Here is a 12,303-nt window from a genome sequence, read left to right on the forward strand (position 1 = left end):
ATTAAGGAACATGGTCTTAAGGCGGTTTCAATTATTGTTGCAAACTAGATTTGCTATTTATCAACCGAAGGGCTATAATCTACTGAGAACTCAGTGATCAGCAGTGGCTGGCCATCCATTCTCACTGCTGCATCATCCACAGTGAAACCTCCACTTTCAGTCACAGCCCACAGGAAAGGAGATGCTACATCAGGAAAACAAAGAGATCCTTTCATTGTTCAGCCTCATAACACCTTTATTTATTTGTTCAGGACCAGAAATGCCACCTCCATAGTGAGAAGCCCCTGTGCTTTCTTTGTTTAATGCTAGATGGGCTATAACCTGACATGAACCCTGGGTTGGTCTGGAACCAGGACCAGAATACTCCTTTTAACAAGAATCCTTATGTCCACGGGCCATATCTAAATCTCTGAACAATACAATAACCTCCACTTTTAACTAACTCATGCATCATTTCCTAATTTAGAGAGCAGCTTGAGTTTGCAAGATGCAACAGACCAAGATGATGAGACCCTAAGCACACACAAGGGCATTTGGTACCTGCGGTGAGATGCATAGTTGCCTGTGACATGGCCGCTTCCATCACACCCTGGCGTGGGGCAGCTGTGGCAGCAGAAAAACACATTGTGAGTATCAAGTGCATTTCAGAGAGGGTTTTCTTCCTGACAAATTACAAAGCATTTTCTCCTTTCAAGCCTGTACTGCTTAGGAAATGCAAAGTCCAAAGCATTAAATTCAGAGATAAAAAGGAGATTTTATAGGAAGGAAAAAAGTAAGCATAGCATGTCCAGCCACTTCCTTAGTTATTTGTCTTTTAATGTTTTGTCCAGATTTCCAATTCACACAATGTGGGAAGTGATGCTAACATGTTGACATAGCATAACACAATGGTCATATAACATCTGAGTCAACACTCAATGCTGTTCTGTTTTCTGAAAAGATAAATTTCCACAGCCCCCCAAATGAGAACAGAAATCCTGGCAGTAGCCCTATGATACATTATAAAAAGGAATCTTTCTTCAGAGTCTTAAAGCTACTTAGTATCTCTGAAAGTTTAGAAATTACAAAGAAGAAAACCTCTGTCTGATATGTAAATTGTTATTTACAGGGGAAAGTTACTGGTTACAGAGAAATAAACAAGAGATTTAGTTACAAAACCTCTTGAGTAGTTTCCCTCAAAGCTGTAACTACACAGCAACTCCTAATTCCCAGCCAGTCCCAAAACAAATTCAAGGACATCTGTCAAAGGTAGCCCACTGTGACCTGTGTCTCTTCACATTTCTCACAGACTTCTGTCTTAGACTCCTATATTTTTAAAAAAAACCTCACAGGAAGTTTGTTATCCTCAGGAGGTACCTTTCCAATTAGAGAATCCTTAGTTTTCTAAACACTTAAGTCTTTAGATGCTATTGACATTACTCATTTAGAGTGCACAGATGGACTGAAGCTGCTATCTGTGGTCACGTTAAGGATCTGAGAGAAAGGCAGCTCCATCATTCAGGCATACATAGCGTTTTCACTGGTATCCTGCCCAGAGCAAAGTTTTTCCTGTTCGTGCATATTAAATTGAGAATGAGGTTCTTCTGAAGAAACTTTGGGGATTAACATTATGATACTAACCTCCTCTAAATAGTTTCCCCTTGAGGCACTTATCAATTGTTTTAGGTAAAGATGATATGAATATTAGGGATTTTAGAGGGATGTTTGCTTTTCAGGGACTGATCTAAATTGGAGCCATTTAATTCTTCTTCTGTCCCTGATTCAGGATGGGATATAGACTGACTGACTGATTTATTGACTGACTGACTGACTAACTAACTAACTATGTATGCATATATATATGTATATATATATATATGTTTAAAAAACTAAAAAAGTAATGGAGATTATATTCAGGCTGAGTTATCATTTTGGTAAACATTTATCCTTTAAATACAGAAAAAAATCTTTGAACATTGTTTAATTGGAAAATGCAGGTCTGTCAAGTGTTTGGAAATTTGTATGCCCAAATAGTGTTCTAAAGGCACTGTGTTCATTTTATTTCTCTTTTATTTTCAACTATGTTCATTAAGACTGCCAAAAGATACAAAGAAGTTATACTGATTTTAAACCAATTATCTGTAAATTACCAATGAAGATACTGTAACATATAAATTTGATTAGATGAAAAATTAAGGCTTTGTGGTATAATAAGGTCAAAAGAATAAATAACTAGTGGCAATATTATTTCTGACAGGAAAGTGATATTCTTAATTGAGTTCCTGTAGGCTTCTGATATCAGGTGTCAATTCAAATCTATAGTGAAAAATATTATGTAATATTACATAGGGTGATATATTCTTGGGGGAATTTCTGATAAAATTACAAAGTTAAAGGGTGGAAACTAGGTATTTTTCTTCAACACAAGACCAAAGGCAACAGAGAAAAGTGTCCATGGATCAAAACTTCCAAATTTTGATCCACAAGCCATAATTAACCTTTATTTTCTTCTCAATGGATGAAGTCTGATACTTTGTAGCAGTGACCAAAGGATGAATAACACAGGGGTACAATGTGATGGTTTGATTCATGTAGACTTTGTATCTCTTCTGAGTCAAAAAACCCAAAGAGGAATGAAAATCGTCCTTTCTTAAGACATGCTTTTTTAGAGTTTTACAAGGTTAGCTGACTTTCTGAAGTCAGGACTTGGATACTGTGAACCAAAACATCTTTAACTGAAAATCTGTAACTGTAAGTATGTCTATCTTGTTTTTAAAGGACAGAGTTCCTACCTCTTACATACATACATTGGAAGGTCCTAGTGTAGTGCTGAGAGCTAGGTACGTGCTAACTAGTTCAGCTTTCCTAAATAGTTTCAACTTTCATGTATAATCCACTGTCACTCTCAGTTGTAAATTTATGTCTCTGAATTGCAGAATCTCTTCGGGCAGGCGGCTGAGCATGACTTACGTGATTAATTCTTTCTTGAGATCTCGTGTGTGGAGCTTGGGCTTTGGACTTGGAATAGAGGCCTCTCCAGCAAACTTTTTTTCCTCTAAATTTTCTAGGGAGTTCACAGGGTCTTTCTGGAAAACAAACAACAGTCAAAACAAACAAACGAACAAACAACAAAGGTAAGTGGGAGAGAAGGAGGCAGAAGACATTAGGAAACTCTGTTAAGGCAACTGGATTTGAAGCTATTGGTGTCAGGTTTGAGCTTGGCTTGAAGACTTGGCTAGAGTACTGCAAAGGATTTACATAAAGAATAAACAGATAATAAATAAAAGGATATATTTTGATTGTTATAGACCTTTATCTGAAGAGTGAGGGATTATAATTGAGAAGGAAACTCTGTTAAAGGGTCACATCTTTGTGACTATGAAGACATTTCTTGAACTGTAGGGCTGTTAGTATATTATATTAGGGTGGCTCACATTTTTCTCATTAAATAAACATGCCCCAGTGAACTCAGGAATCATGGTTTTCCATGTTCAGCTATCATAGCAGCAGCAAAACAAAAGGAACACTGCGCCACAGAACAGGCACTAGTAGAAATACCTCAATTGATGCCATTTTATGCCCAATTAACAGACACCAGTGTGGAACAATACCATCCTTCAGATTGTTTGTGCTGCTAAAGTATTTTGTGTTACTTTACTGATCAAAAAATAGTTGCTACCAATATGTACTGGAAGGGTAATGTGTCCTTGTATAAACTGCAGCGAATGGCTGTTTCAATGCCCCCGCCACCATCTGCAGCAAGGTAGGCCAGTGAAGTGGTGAAGCTTGTTTTTAAAGCTTTACTATGAAAATGGCTGAAGTGAAAGGTTCCCTGAGCATGGAGATTTACACCCGCCCATTCTCCCACTCACTCTAATATGGATTTGGCTCAGGAGCAGTTCCATTCTAGCTTAGCCTCTCCTTAGCATGTCCATTTACAGCCGAGCACGAGGAGGTTTCTGGTTGACGGTTAAATCTGTGTCTTACAGAATGTGGGATTATGGAAGGATTTTAAAGGAAATGAACAATATTAAAGCTCAAACTATTATACAGCTAAAATGTATATAAAACAATGTTGGTTAGATGTATGCTATTTAATTTGGCATGGCAAAGTGTTATAAAAGGTTTTTCCAAGATGGCTTTGTTCGCCTTTTAAATATTTTATAACTTTTAAAAGTGTAGACTCTTTTTATGCTTTCAATTGTTTGTATTTTCTGGTTTTGCTTTAAGTCCTACTCTGCAAACCTGCAGAGAAAGTAAATACATGTGGCCACAACTAAAAGAATTGTCAGGATTATTTCTGATACAGAAACATATTATACTAGATGAATTTTCAAATAGCATCCAGTGTAGAATTAAGTAATGTTTTTCATACTGTTATTTAACACTTAAAAAAGTATAGTTTTGAAAATAGTAATTTTGTTCTGTGTAAGATGTCCTAGCAAAACTCACGCACACGTGTGTGCGTGTGCGTGCGTGTGTGTGTGTGTGTGTGTGTGTGTGTGTGCATTTAGAGAGAACACGTGTGTAACCAGATCCTTCAATGTACAGATGGAAGGTTATATTGATTTCAGTAAAGACCAGAACATAATGGTAACATGAATAACAGATAATAGCATCTGGCACTTTTAAAATTTTAAGCCCTGAAATCTTTGGAGAACTGACAGTTGAATAAAGCTGACAGCCCTAGTTATTTCTCAGTGCTTTCCTTTTGAGATATTTTGAATTTTTTCCAGATTCAGGATATTTTTTAGAGGGCATCTGGACAGGCTATTTCACTGAGAGAGATAGACAATATTTTCTGAAAATTACCACAAAAATTAAGCAACTGTTGTGCATATGAACTAGATAACAATGAATTAGAAATAATCACTCAATTTCCGGTGGTGTGAGAGCTGTGAGGTAGGGGCAAATGGGAAAAAATACTTTCAGGTTTTCAAACATTCACAATGAACTACTGAGGTGTACACAGTGTCCCTACACAAGCACAGCAAAGGGACCCTTCCTCAGTCACATCCTACGGATTTGTCAGTGTATCAGGCTTTAGTCCTCATCCTTGGACCTTCCAAGGCACAGATAGCTTCCACACACCTTACCCAAACAATCTCTTTCCTCTTCCTCTTTCATTTTCTCCTCTGACACTTCTTTTCTCCTTTGAAATGTTTCTTAGTATTCCCTAGCAATCTCTATTGTTTGTTTCTTTCTTCTTCCTCTGTCTTTGTCTCTCTCTCTCTATCTCTGTCTCTCTCTCTGTCTCTCTGTTTATCTCTCTCTTTCTTTCTAAATACATTTGCCCCACTTTCCTTTTGTTTTTTGTCCAAGCTGATCACTTAATTTGTGTAATACAAGGACCAACAACCATACCTTCCTGTGTATCAATTCTCCTCTCTGGAAATGTTAGTAAACTTGTTTCACAGAATGGTTGGGATAATGTGACATGCTTCAGAAGGAGTCCTTGTCTTTTTTTTTAGTGTATGTGGTGTTCCTTTGATGTCTTCTTCTTTTTTTTTTCTTTTTTTCAGAGCTGGGGACCGAACCCAGGGCCTTGCACTTGCTAGGCAAGTGCTCTACCACTGAGCTAAATCCCCAACCCCTTCTTTGATGTCTTCTAAACAAGGATTCTGAATACAAATTACTTAATCCATGTTACTTTTCAAAAATGGTATCTATCAAGCCTCATACTTGTTACCTTCAAGATTCAATACAGTATGTGAAAAATACTCTCTTTTCAGAGAATACCTTGGTACGGATGACACAACAAAAAACAAAGATACGTAACTGTACCAGGGAGTTCCAATGATTGAATATCACTTTTGTGTGAGTCTCCACCAACTATACAAATATCTACAAATGAAGCATTTTTGTTCACTCAGGAAATCACGGTGTGTCTATTCACAGAGAGCATCCCAAAGTCTTCCCAGACTGTGTCACTGGGATAGAATTTCAAGGTGCCTTTTAGACCTGAAGTAAGCCATTGAGAACTAGATTGAAGAACCGTTCCCCATGATTGTTCGGGGGAGGGCAGTAATGGGGGGAGGATGGGAGGGGAACACCCATATAGAAGGGGAGGGGAAGGGGCTAGGGGGATGCTGGCCTGGAAACTGGGAAAGGGAATAACAATTGAAATGTAAATAAGAAATACCCAATTTAATAAAGATGGAGGAAAAAAAAAGAACCATTCCCTTTCTCCCTCCTTCTTTCTCTTCCTTTCTCCTGCTATGTGTATGTGTGTGTGTCCCTGCACGTGCACAGAGAAATGAAACACAGTCACAAATATATGGTGGTGTAGGGAAAAGCATAAAACATTTGGATACATACAACTACCAAGATGAATCCAAATGTTTCTTTTTAAAAAATTTTATAAAAACGATTGGAAAGCAAAGATAAAAATGTTGTTAGTAGACTCATTTTTTGACACTTGATTATAAGCATGATAGACGAGAAGGTAGTGGCAGAAGGCACAGACGTGTAGTGACAGCCATACTGTCCTGGATACCCTATGTGAAAGAAACACACACTCCAAGGCTCATTTTCTGCATTACAACTCAGGATCACATCCTCCTGGCTGATACAAAGCACCGAGATGGTAGGAAGGTTTCTAATACATAAACTGACCAAGGATAGGTCAACATAGACACATAGTCAAGGGGAGAATGTTTAAAAGCCTTTTGTCACATGATGTTTAGCTATCAGAACATGCTGGAATTCCTTTCATAGAAGAATGTGATGCAGTTGTAGCTACGCTGTACCACCCTGTTTCCCTTGACATGGAATGAATTCTGTTCCACGCATGTCAGCTCTCAGCACCCTGCCTGCTACCTCTTCGGCTCCACTGGTGCGTGGGAGAGGGGTGTAACTTTGGTTTGTCTGCATATACAGGATGGCAGTGGGAGAAGTTTGTAGTCAGCACTGCAGACCAATATACTGCCTGTGACAGTAAAAGTCTTTGGGGTTTTAAAGCATAACAGAATCTTCCAGTTAGGGTTATTTAACTGATGGTGTCTATGTAAAGATCTGAGAAACTCCAGCTAGGTCGGTACAGTAGTGTCAGACTAAGGGAAGCGGCTACTGCGTTAGTCTATTCACTCTCCAAGTAGTGGTACAGATCATCATGGATGATGTTGATACAAGGGATCCTGGGGCCAGGGTTTGTTCCAGATGATTGTCTCTGATCACCACAGTGGGTACCTGCTTGTGCTACCTTTGCTAGATCATTAAGAAAGAATCTCACTGTGTAGTGAGCCTTGAAGCTGGCCTTGAACTCACAATCTTCCTGCCTTAGATTCTTTCATGCTGGAATTAAAGACTTGCAGGTATGTACCCCATGCTTATCTTTTTACCCCAGCCTTTGGTGTGAGTCCTTTCTAATACTATGTGCAGGCCTGAGGGCAGGCGTGCACCCTGGTGGAGATGAGACCTTTTTGTTTAGTATATCTCCTGGACCTCACTGCTTATCCCTAGAGACACCGGAAGGAATATGTAGAAGAGGGGAGAAAAGGAATGGAGAATCTCCTAGCCTGTGGTCGCTTCTGTAGATGTTGACTCTAATTTCTGAGACAGTAGACAAAAAATCAAATTTGATACCCTCTCCTGTCCCAACCAAAGTCTCTGAAAACTTAAATAGCTGAACAAGATCATTAGTATTTCTGGAGTCCCTTAAACACAGCACCTGGAAAGCTCATTGACAACAAACCTGATCAATATCACAATAGGACCTCTTACATCCATCAGCAGGTTACCTTTGTAATTATGTAGGACCTAAGCATCTGCTCAGGCCAAGCCAATAGCTCACTCTACAGAAACAAGGAGGGCTGGATGCTTTTCACCCTGTCACAAATTTGGCTCATGAGTTTGTCTTGTGGACTTTGGGATAGATTCCACCTACATGTCCAGGATATGTGTCCCTCTAGTTACTCAAACAACCTTTCACAGGCATGCCCACACTTAGACACATGGCTCTGGCATTTCAAGATTCTTACTGTCCCAAGCTCAGTTTCACTCTGATTTAAACTGTGTTATTGAGGTAACCATTTAGTGTTGAGTAATGCATTGATCCTTACAGGCCGCTGTGAGGACAACTCCCACCATTGTATGAATAAAATACACTTTAATGATGTTTATCTAGGCAAATGACCTGAAAAGTTGACTCCATTAATAAGTTTCATCTAAAGTTTAAAAGCATTATTTTATTACGATCTAAAACAAGGCATCAGCACTGAGGAAATGGCTCTTGCTCTTCACACAGAGGCCCTGGGTTCAGTTTGCAGCACTCACATGGTGGCTTATAGTCATCTATAGCTCCTGTTCCATGGGGTCTGACCCCTTCTTGTGATGTTCATATCAGGCATCAGGCGTGCATGTGGTATTCATAAATAAACAGAGGCAAACTTTCCCGTAAAAATAAAATGGAAATCTAAAGCAAGGCTTCACTTTTTGTGAAGACAGGAATGTGAAAGAGACTTTAGGGTAGAAATCTCGTTGATAGCCATTGACACAATACCTCTTTCTCCTCCTCTGTCTTCCCGTGGGATTTGCTATAGTTGATAGGCACATTCCAGCCTTCTTGGTCACAGAGAGCCTGATAGAAGGCAGCATTGACCAGAAGGCTGCTTGCTTTGAATGGGGATGAGGATGGGGTTGCAATTGTAGTGTGTGAGGAAGTCGGGGGTATAGACTTGTCGAGGATTCGATGTTTTTTCATGCTTAAGTCCAACGTGCCGTTTTCATCCACTTCTATCTCAGCTCCCTGATGGAGAACAGAAACAGAAACAGAAAGCGTCTCAGCAGTGTGCAGTTAGAGCCTAGCCATGCAGGGCTTTTAAGGGATAATTTAAAATGGAAGCTTTTTATGGTAGAATATCTGCTTATAAATCCAGCTTTCTGGTTTGCATTGGGTAACATTCATTCTTAGGCAGACTTTAAAGAACAGTCCCATTAGTGTGCATCATATTTCTGGGTTTAAACAAAGTAAGCTAAATATGAATAAGATTCACTGGCTAAAACAGTTTTACATACATGCATGTTTTTAAAGTTTAGCTTCAAAAGTCTTTTCTACATGACAGGAGTATTATTACAAGCTTACCATTTTCAATATTAGTATTTGTATTTAGCAAAAGGGATGTATAACTTCCCGACTCCCTGAATCATTATATTAATCAATATCATGGATACGTAGATATAAGCAGCTAGAAGAGAATTTCCTGGAGTATTTGGGAGTAGGAAAGCAACATGCACTTTAGATCATCTGAACTGAAGACGCTTGGGAATATTGTGATGGGTGGGGAGGAAGAAGTGCTCTGTGTAGACTGATTTCACCCTGGGGACTTAGGGTTTCAGTTTTATAGTGAAGATCTAGGATAAAGGTGTTTGTTTTCTAGTGTTTCATGGGAGATTTCATAGTGAAGAGGCTTTCCAGGCCCAGCTCCCCGGGGAAGCCTTTGACCAAGTGGTTCCCTGTTTCTGAGGAGTAGCCTCTCACTCTGGGACTAAGTCTGTGGCCCAGTTCTTTTTCAAGATTTGCATGGTAGATGACTTTTGTTAACAGTATCAGAGCTCCTCAAACCTGGAAGAATATGCTTGTTAACTTTCCAAACGGATCAAATAACCTTGCTACATCACCCATCAATTTACTTAACTTCTTGACAAGTTCTTGATTTTTTCCTTTTTAGTTGGCAAAGAAGTCTTTTGATTATGTTAGCAGGATCCATAACTCCTACAGTCACCAGATCCTGACCAGGACATATGTTTTCAAAGCCGTTCTCATGCCTCTCCTTGAAGCAGTCACCATGATACCTTTGCAACTAGGCTGGGGTTGCTGCTTGTGCTTGATTAGAAATAAAAGTCTCTTCTTTTGTTTGTTTTACCTGCAAAGTTCCCATCTAGTCTCACAGCTCTTCAGCATTTATGGGAGGTAAATACACTTCTAACGTGACAGGCTAAGATGCTTTGGCCGTATCTTTCTGTCCCCTTTTTAGCAAATAGTTTAATCTCCTGTGATAGTTTTAAGCCCTGAATTTGACATTACAGCTTATCCGGGATAATAACATAGTAACCACAGCATCTTATGCCATCTGTATAAAATCAAATACATTTTTATACCAGCATTAATAAACCCCAGTTACAAAAAATCCAAGATATTAACTGTATCGGTGCCACCAGACCCTTTCTTACATGAGCTCACAATACATTCTGCCAGTTGAGCATCAAAACATTTTTTTTTTTTTGCTTTGTAGCTGATGTGTAACTATAGCAATGAACCAGAGCAATAGTAATCAAGTTTAATGGCTAACGTAAAGTAAAATGCTAAATATTGTAGTTGCTGACATTTTTCATAAAAAATTGAAAAAAAAAACTTGGGTTAAGGCTGCACAACCAACATTCACATAAAATTCCAGACCTCTGTGACAGATGGCTTAGGAAAAAGAAGCCATGTGACTGGGCTGCAGAGTTTTATAGTGCAAAACCCATAAATAGTGCAGATTCAAGCTTTGAAAAATATCAACTATTCCAAGAATAAAGTCTCTCATATATATGTGTATACATGTATATATTAGTTTTTAGTAGAAGTATTTCAAATACTTTTTAAAATTTAGAGATTCTAGGAGCCATTATGCATTTGTCTTGCATAATTAGGGTTGATTAGAAAAATCTCAGGCTTAATGTTTGAAAGAGACGTCCCAGGACACCTGAGTTGGGAAAGGGGATGCTGTGTGCTGGGGATAGGAGTACAGATGGGCTTTAAGTAACTGCGCAGATGCATCCAACAATTACACTGTGGCAGGAAGGGCCCTTTCTACCATGATGCGGATCACACATTCACAGCATGGGTTTTTATTCAGAGCGATACCACCAGGCATCATATTTCTCTGCTTTGATCTCCAAATGTCAGCACAGAAATCTGGGCAGTGGGAGAAGTTGGTGGAGAGGCAGGGCCAGAGGTGCAGTTGAGGTGGTATTTCTCTCTCACTCTTTCTAACACTTAGATCTCAGAAGTGCTATCTGGGACCTTGTTCTACGTATTTATACTTTATTTCTTGGGGCTGGTTTTCAGCTCAGGAAGGACAACATAGGCCATCTATTGATGCTGCCTTTGAGTTACTGCTATAGGTATGTTCACTGCATTACTAAGGACATGCACGGTATGATTATAACACTACAGTGGAAGGAACAGAGAAACTGAAAAACAGATTGTTCTGGCTTTCAAGGACTTACTTTACGGATAATGACTTGTAATGAAGGGTAATAAGTTTATTATCAATGATGGTTAAACAGAACGTTTACAGACCTACTGAATGTAATCTTCATTTCTCCTAGAAGATAAAAAGTGGCCTAGATGTCCAAGAGCAGGGGCATGATTAATGTAACCATGTCACCTCTGATAACTGGAACATTACCTGGTTAGTGAAACTATAATTATGAGGACCAAAGAGCAGATAGAAAGTCCTTATATAACTGAAGACAGAAACCAAGCCCATTCTTTTTCCTTACTCAGCAGTAAGTAAGTACTACCCCTGTCAAGATAAAAAAATGTGAAACATGTTTATAACACAGAATTATGCAGTGCAGAGAGGAAATGACTAACCTAAGGTGTGAAACTGAAATAAAGTTTAGTTCCCTAAATTTCTAGACTTTATTCACACAAGACAGACATTTACATTTGAAATCAGAGTCTAGTGAGTTCCTGGTGGTTGGACAGGACATGAGCCATAAGGTATTTTAGGAAAGAATTAAGGCTATGTGTAAATTCAAATTCAAATTCAAATTTCTTTCCCAGAAATTATAGTGTGCCACTAAGAGAATAGTATTTAATATTTCTGTACCACTGTTTCTTCCACTGAAAAATGGAAATGTATTATCCCTGGTACAGTGTTTAGGAAGATTTAAAGGGATTCACATGGTCAGAGAGTTTATGAATAGTACCTAGCACACAGTAGGTACTCTGTAAATTACAATTCCCAGAAGAGACATAGTCCTAGGCTACTGTTTACAGGGCTTAAGAGTCAATCTTTTGTTTATTTACTTATTTTGAGACAGGATCTTGCTAGGTAGCCAGGATAGCCTCGAGCTAACAATACCCTGTCTCAGCCTCTCTGGTTCTAAGGTTATAGGCTGAACCACCATGACCAGCGAGGAACCAGTTAGTACGTATTTAGTTATAATATACTTATGCAGTTGGTTCCCTAAGATCCGTACCTTGAGACCTCCATCATTGTTCACTGACAATGTGTGGTACAATGTGTTTAGTTGTTAAAATCTGCTTGGGTTCTAACCACCCAGGGTCCATTGGTAGTGCTGTGAGCAGGCAGCACTAATGGCATGCTGTTT

At 39.0% G+C, this 12,303-nt stretch overlaps 1 protein-coding gene across 9 annotated transcripts in view; it reads right to left on the minus strand.

The window, feature by feature from the left end:
* The window catches only part of St18 (ST18 C2H2C-type zinc finger transcription factor), a 331,712-nt gene that overhangs the window by 27,021 nt on the left and 292,388 nt on the right, over window positions 1-12,303 (minus strand). For all 9 annotated transcript variants that reach the window (XM_017593173.3, XM_039109332.1, XM_063287207.1 and 6 more), the window contains 3 exon segments: window positions 8,480-8,725; window positions 2,950-3,065; window positions 541-603 (listed from right to left, as the gene is read on the minus strand). In XM_017593173.3, the coding sequence (XP_017448662.1) occupies window positions 541-603; window positions 2,950-3,065; window positions 8,480-8,725 (425 nt within the window).

The sequence above is a fragment of the Rattus norvegicus genome, chromosome 5 (assembly GCF_036323735.1).
Source record: "Rattus norvegicus strain BN/NHsdMcwi chromosome 5, GRCr8, whole genome shotgun sequence".
Classification (NCBI taxonomy): domain Eukaryota; kingdom Metazoa; phylum Chordata; class Mammalia; order Rodentia; family Muridae; genus Rattus; species Rattus norvegicus.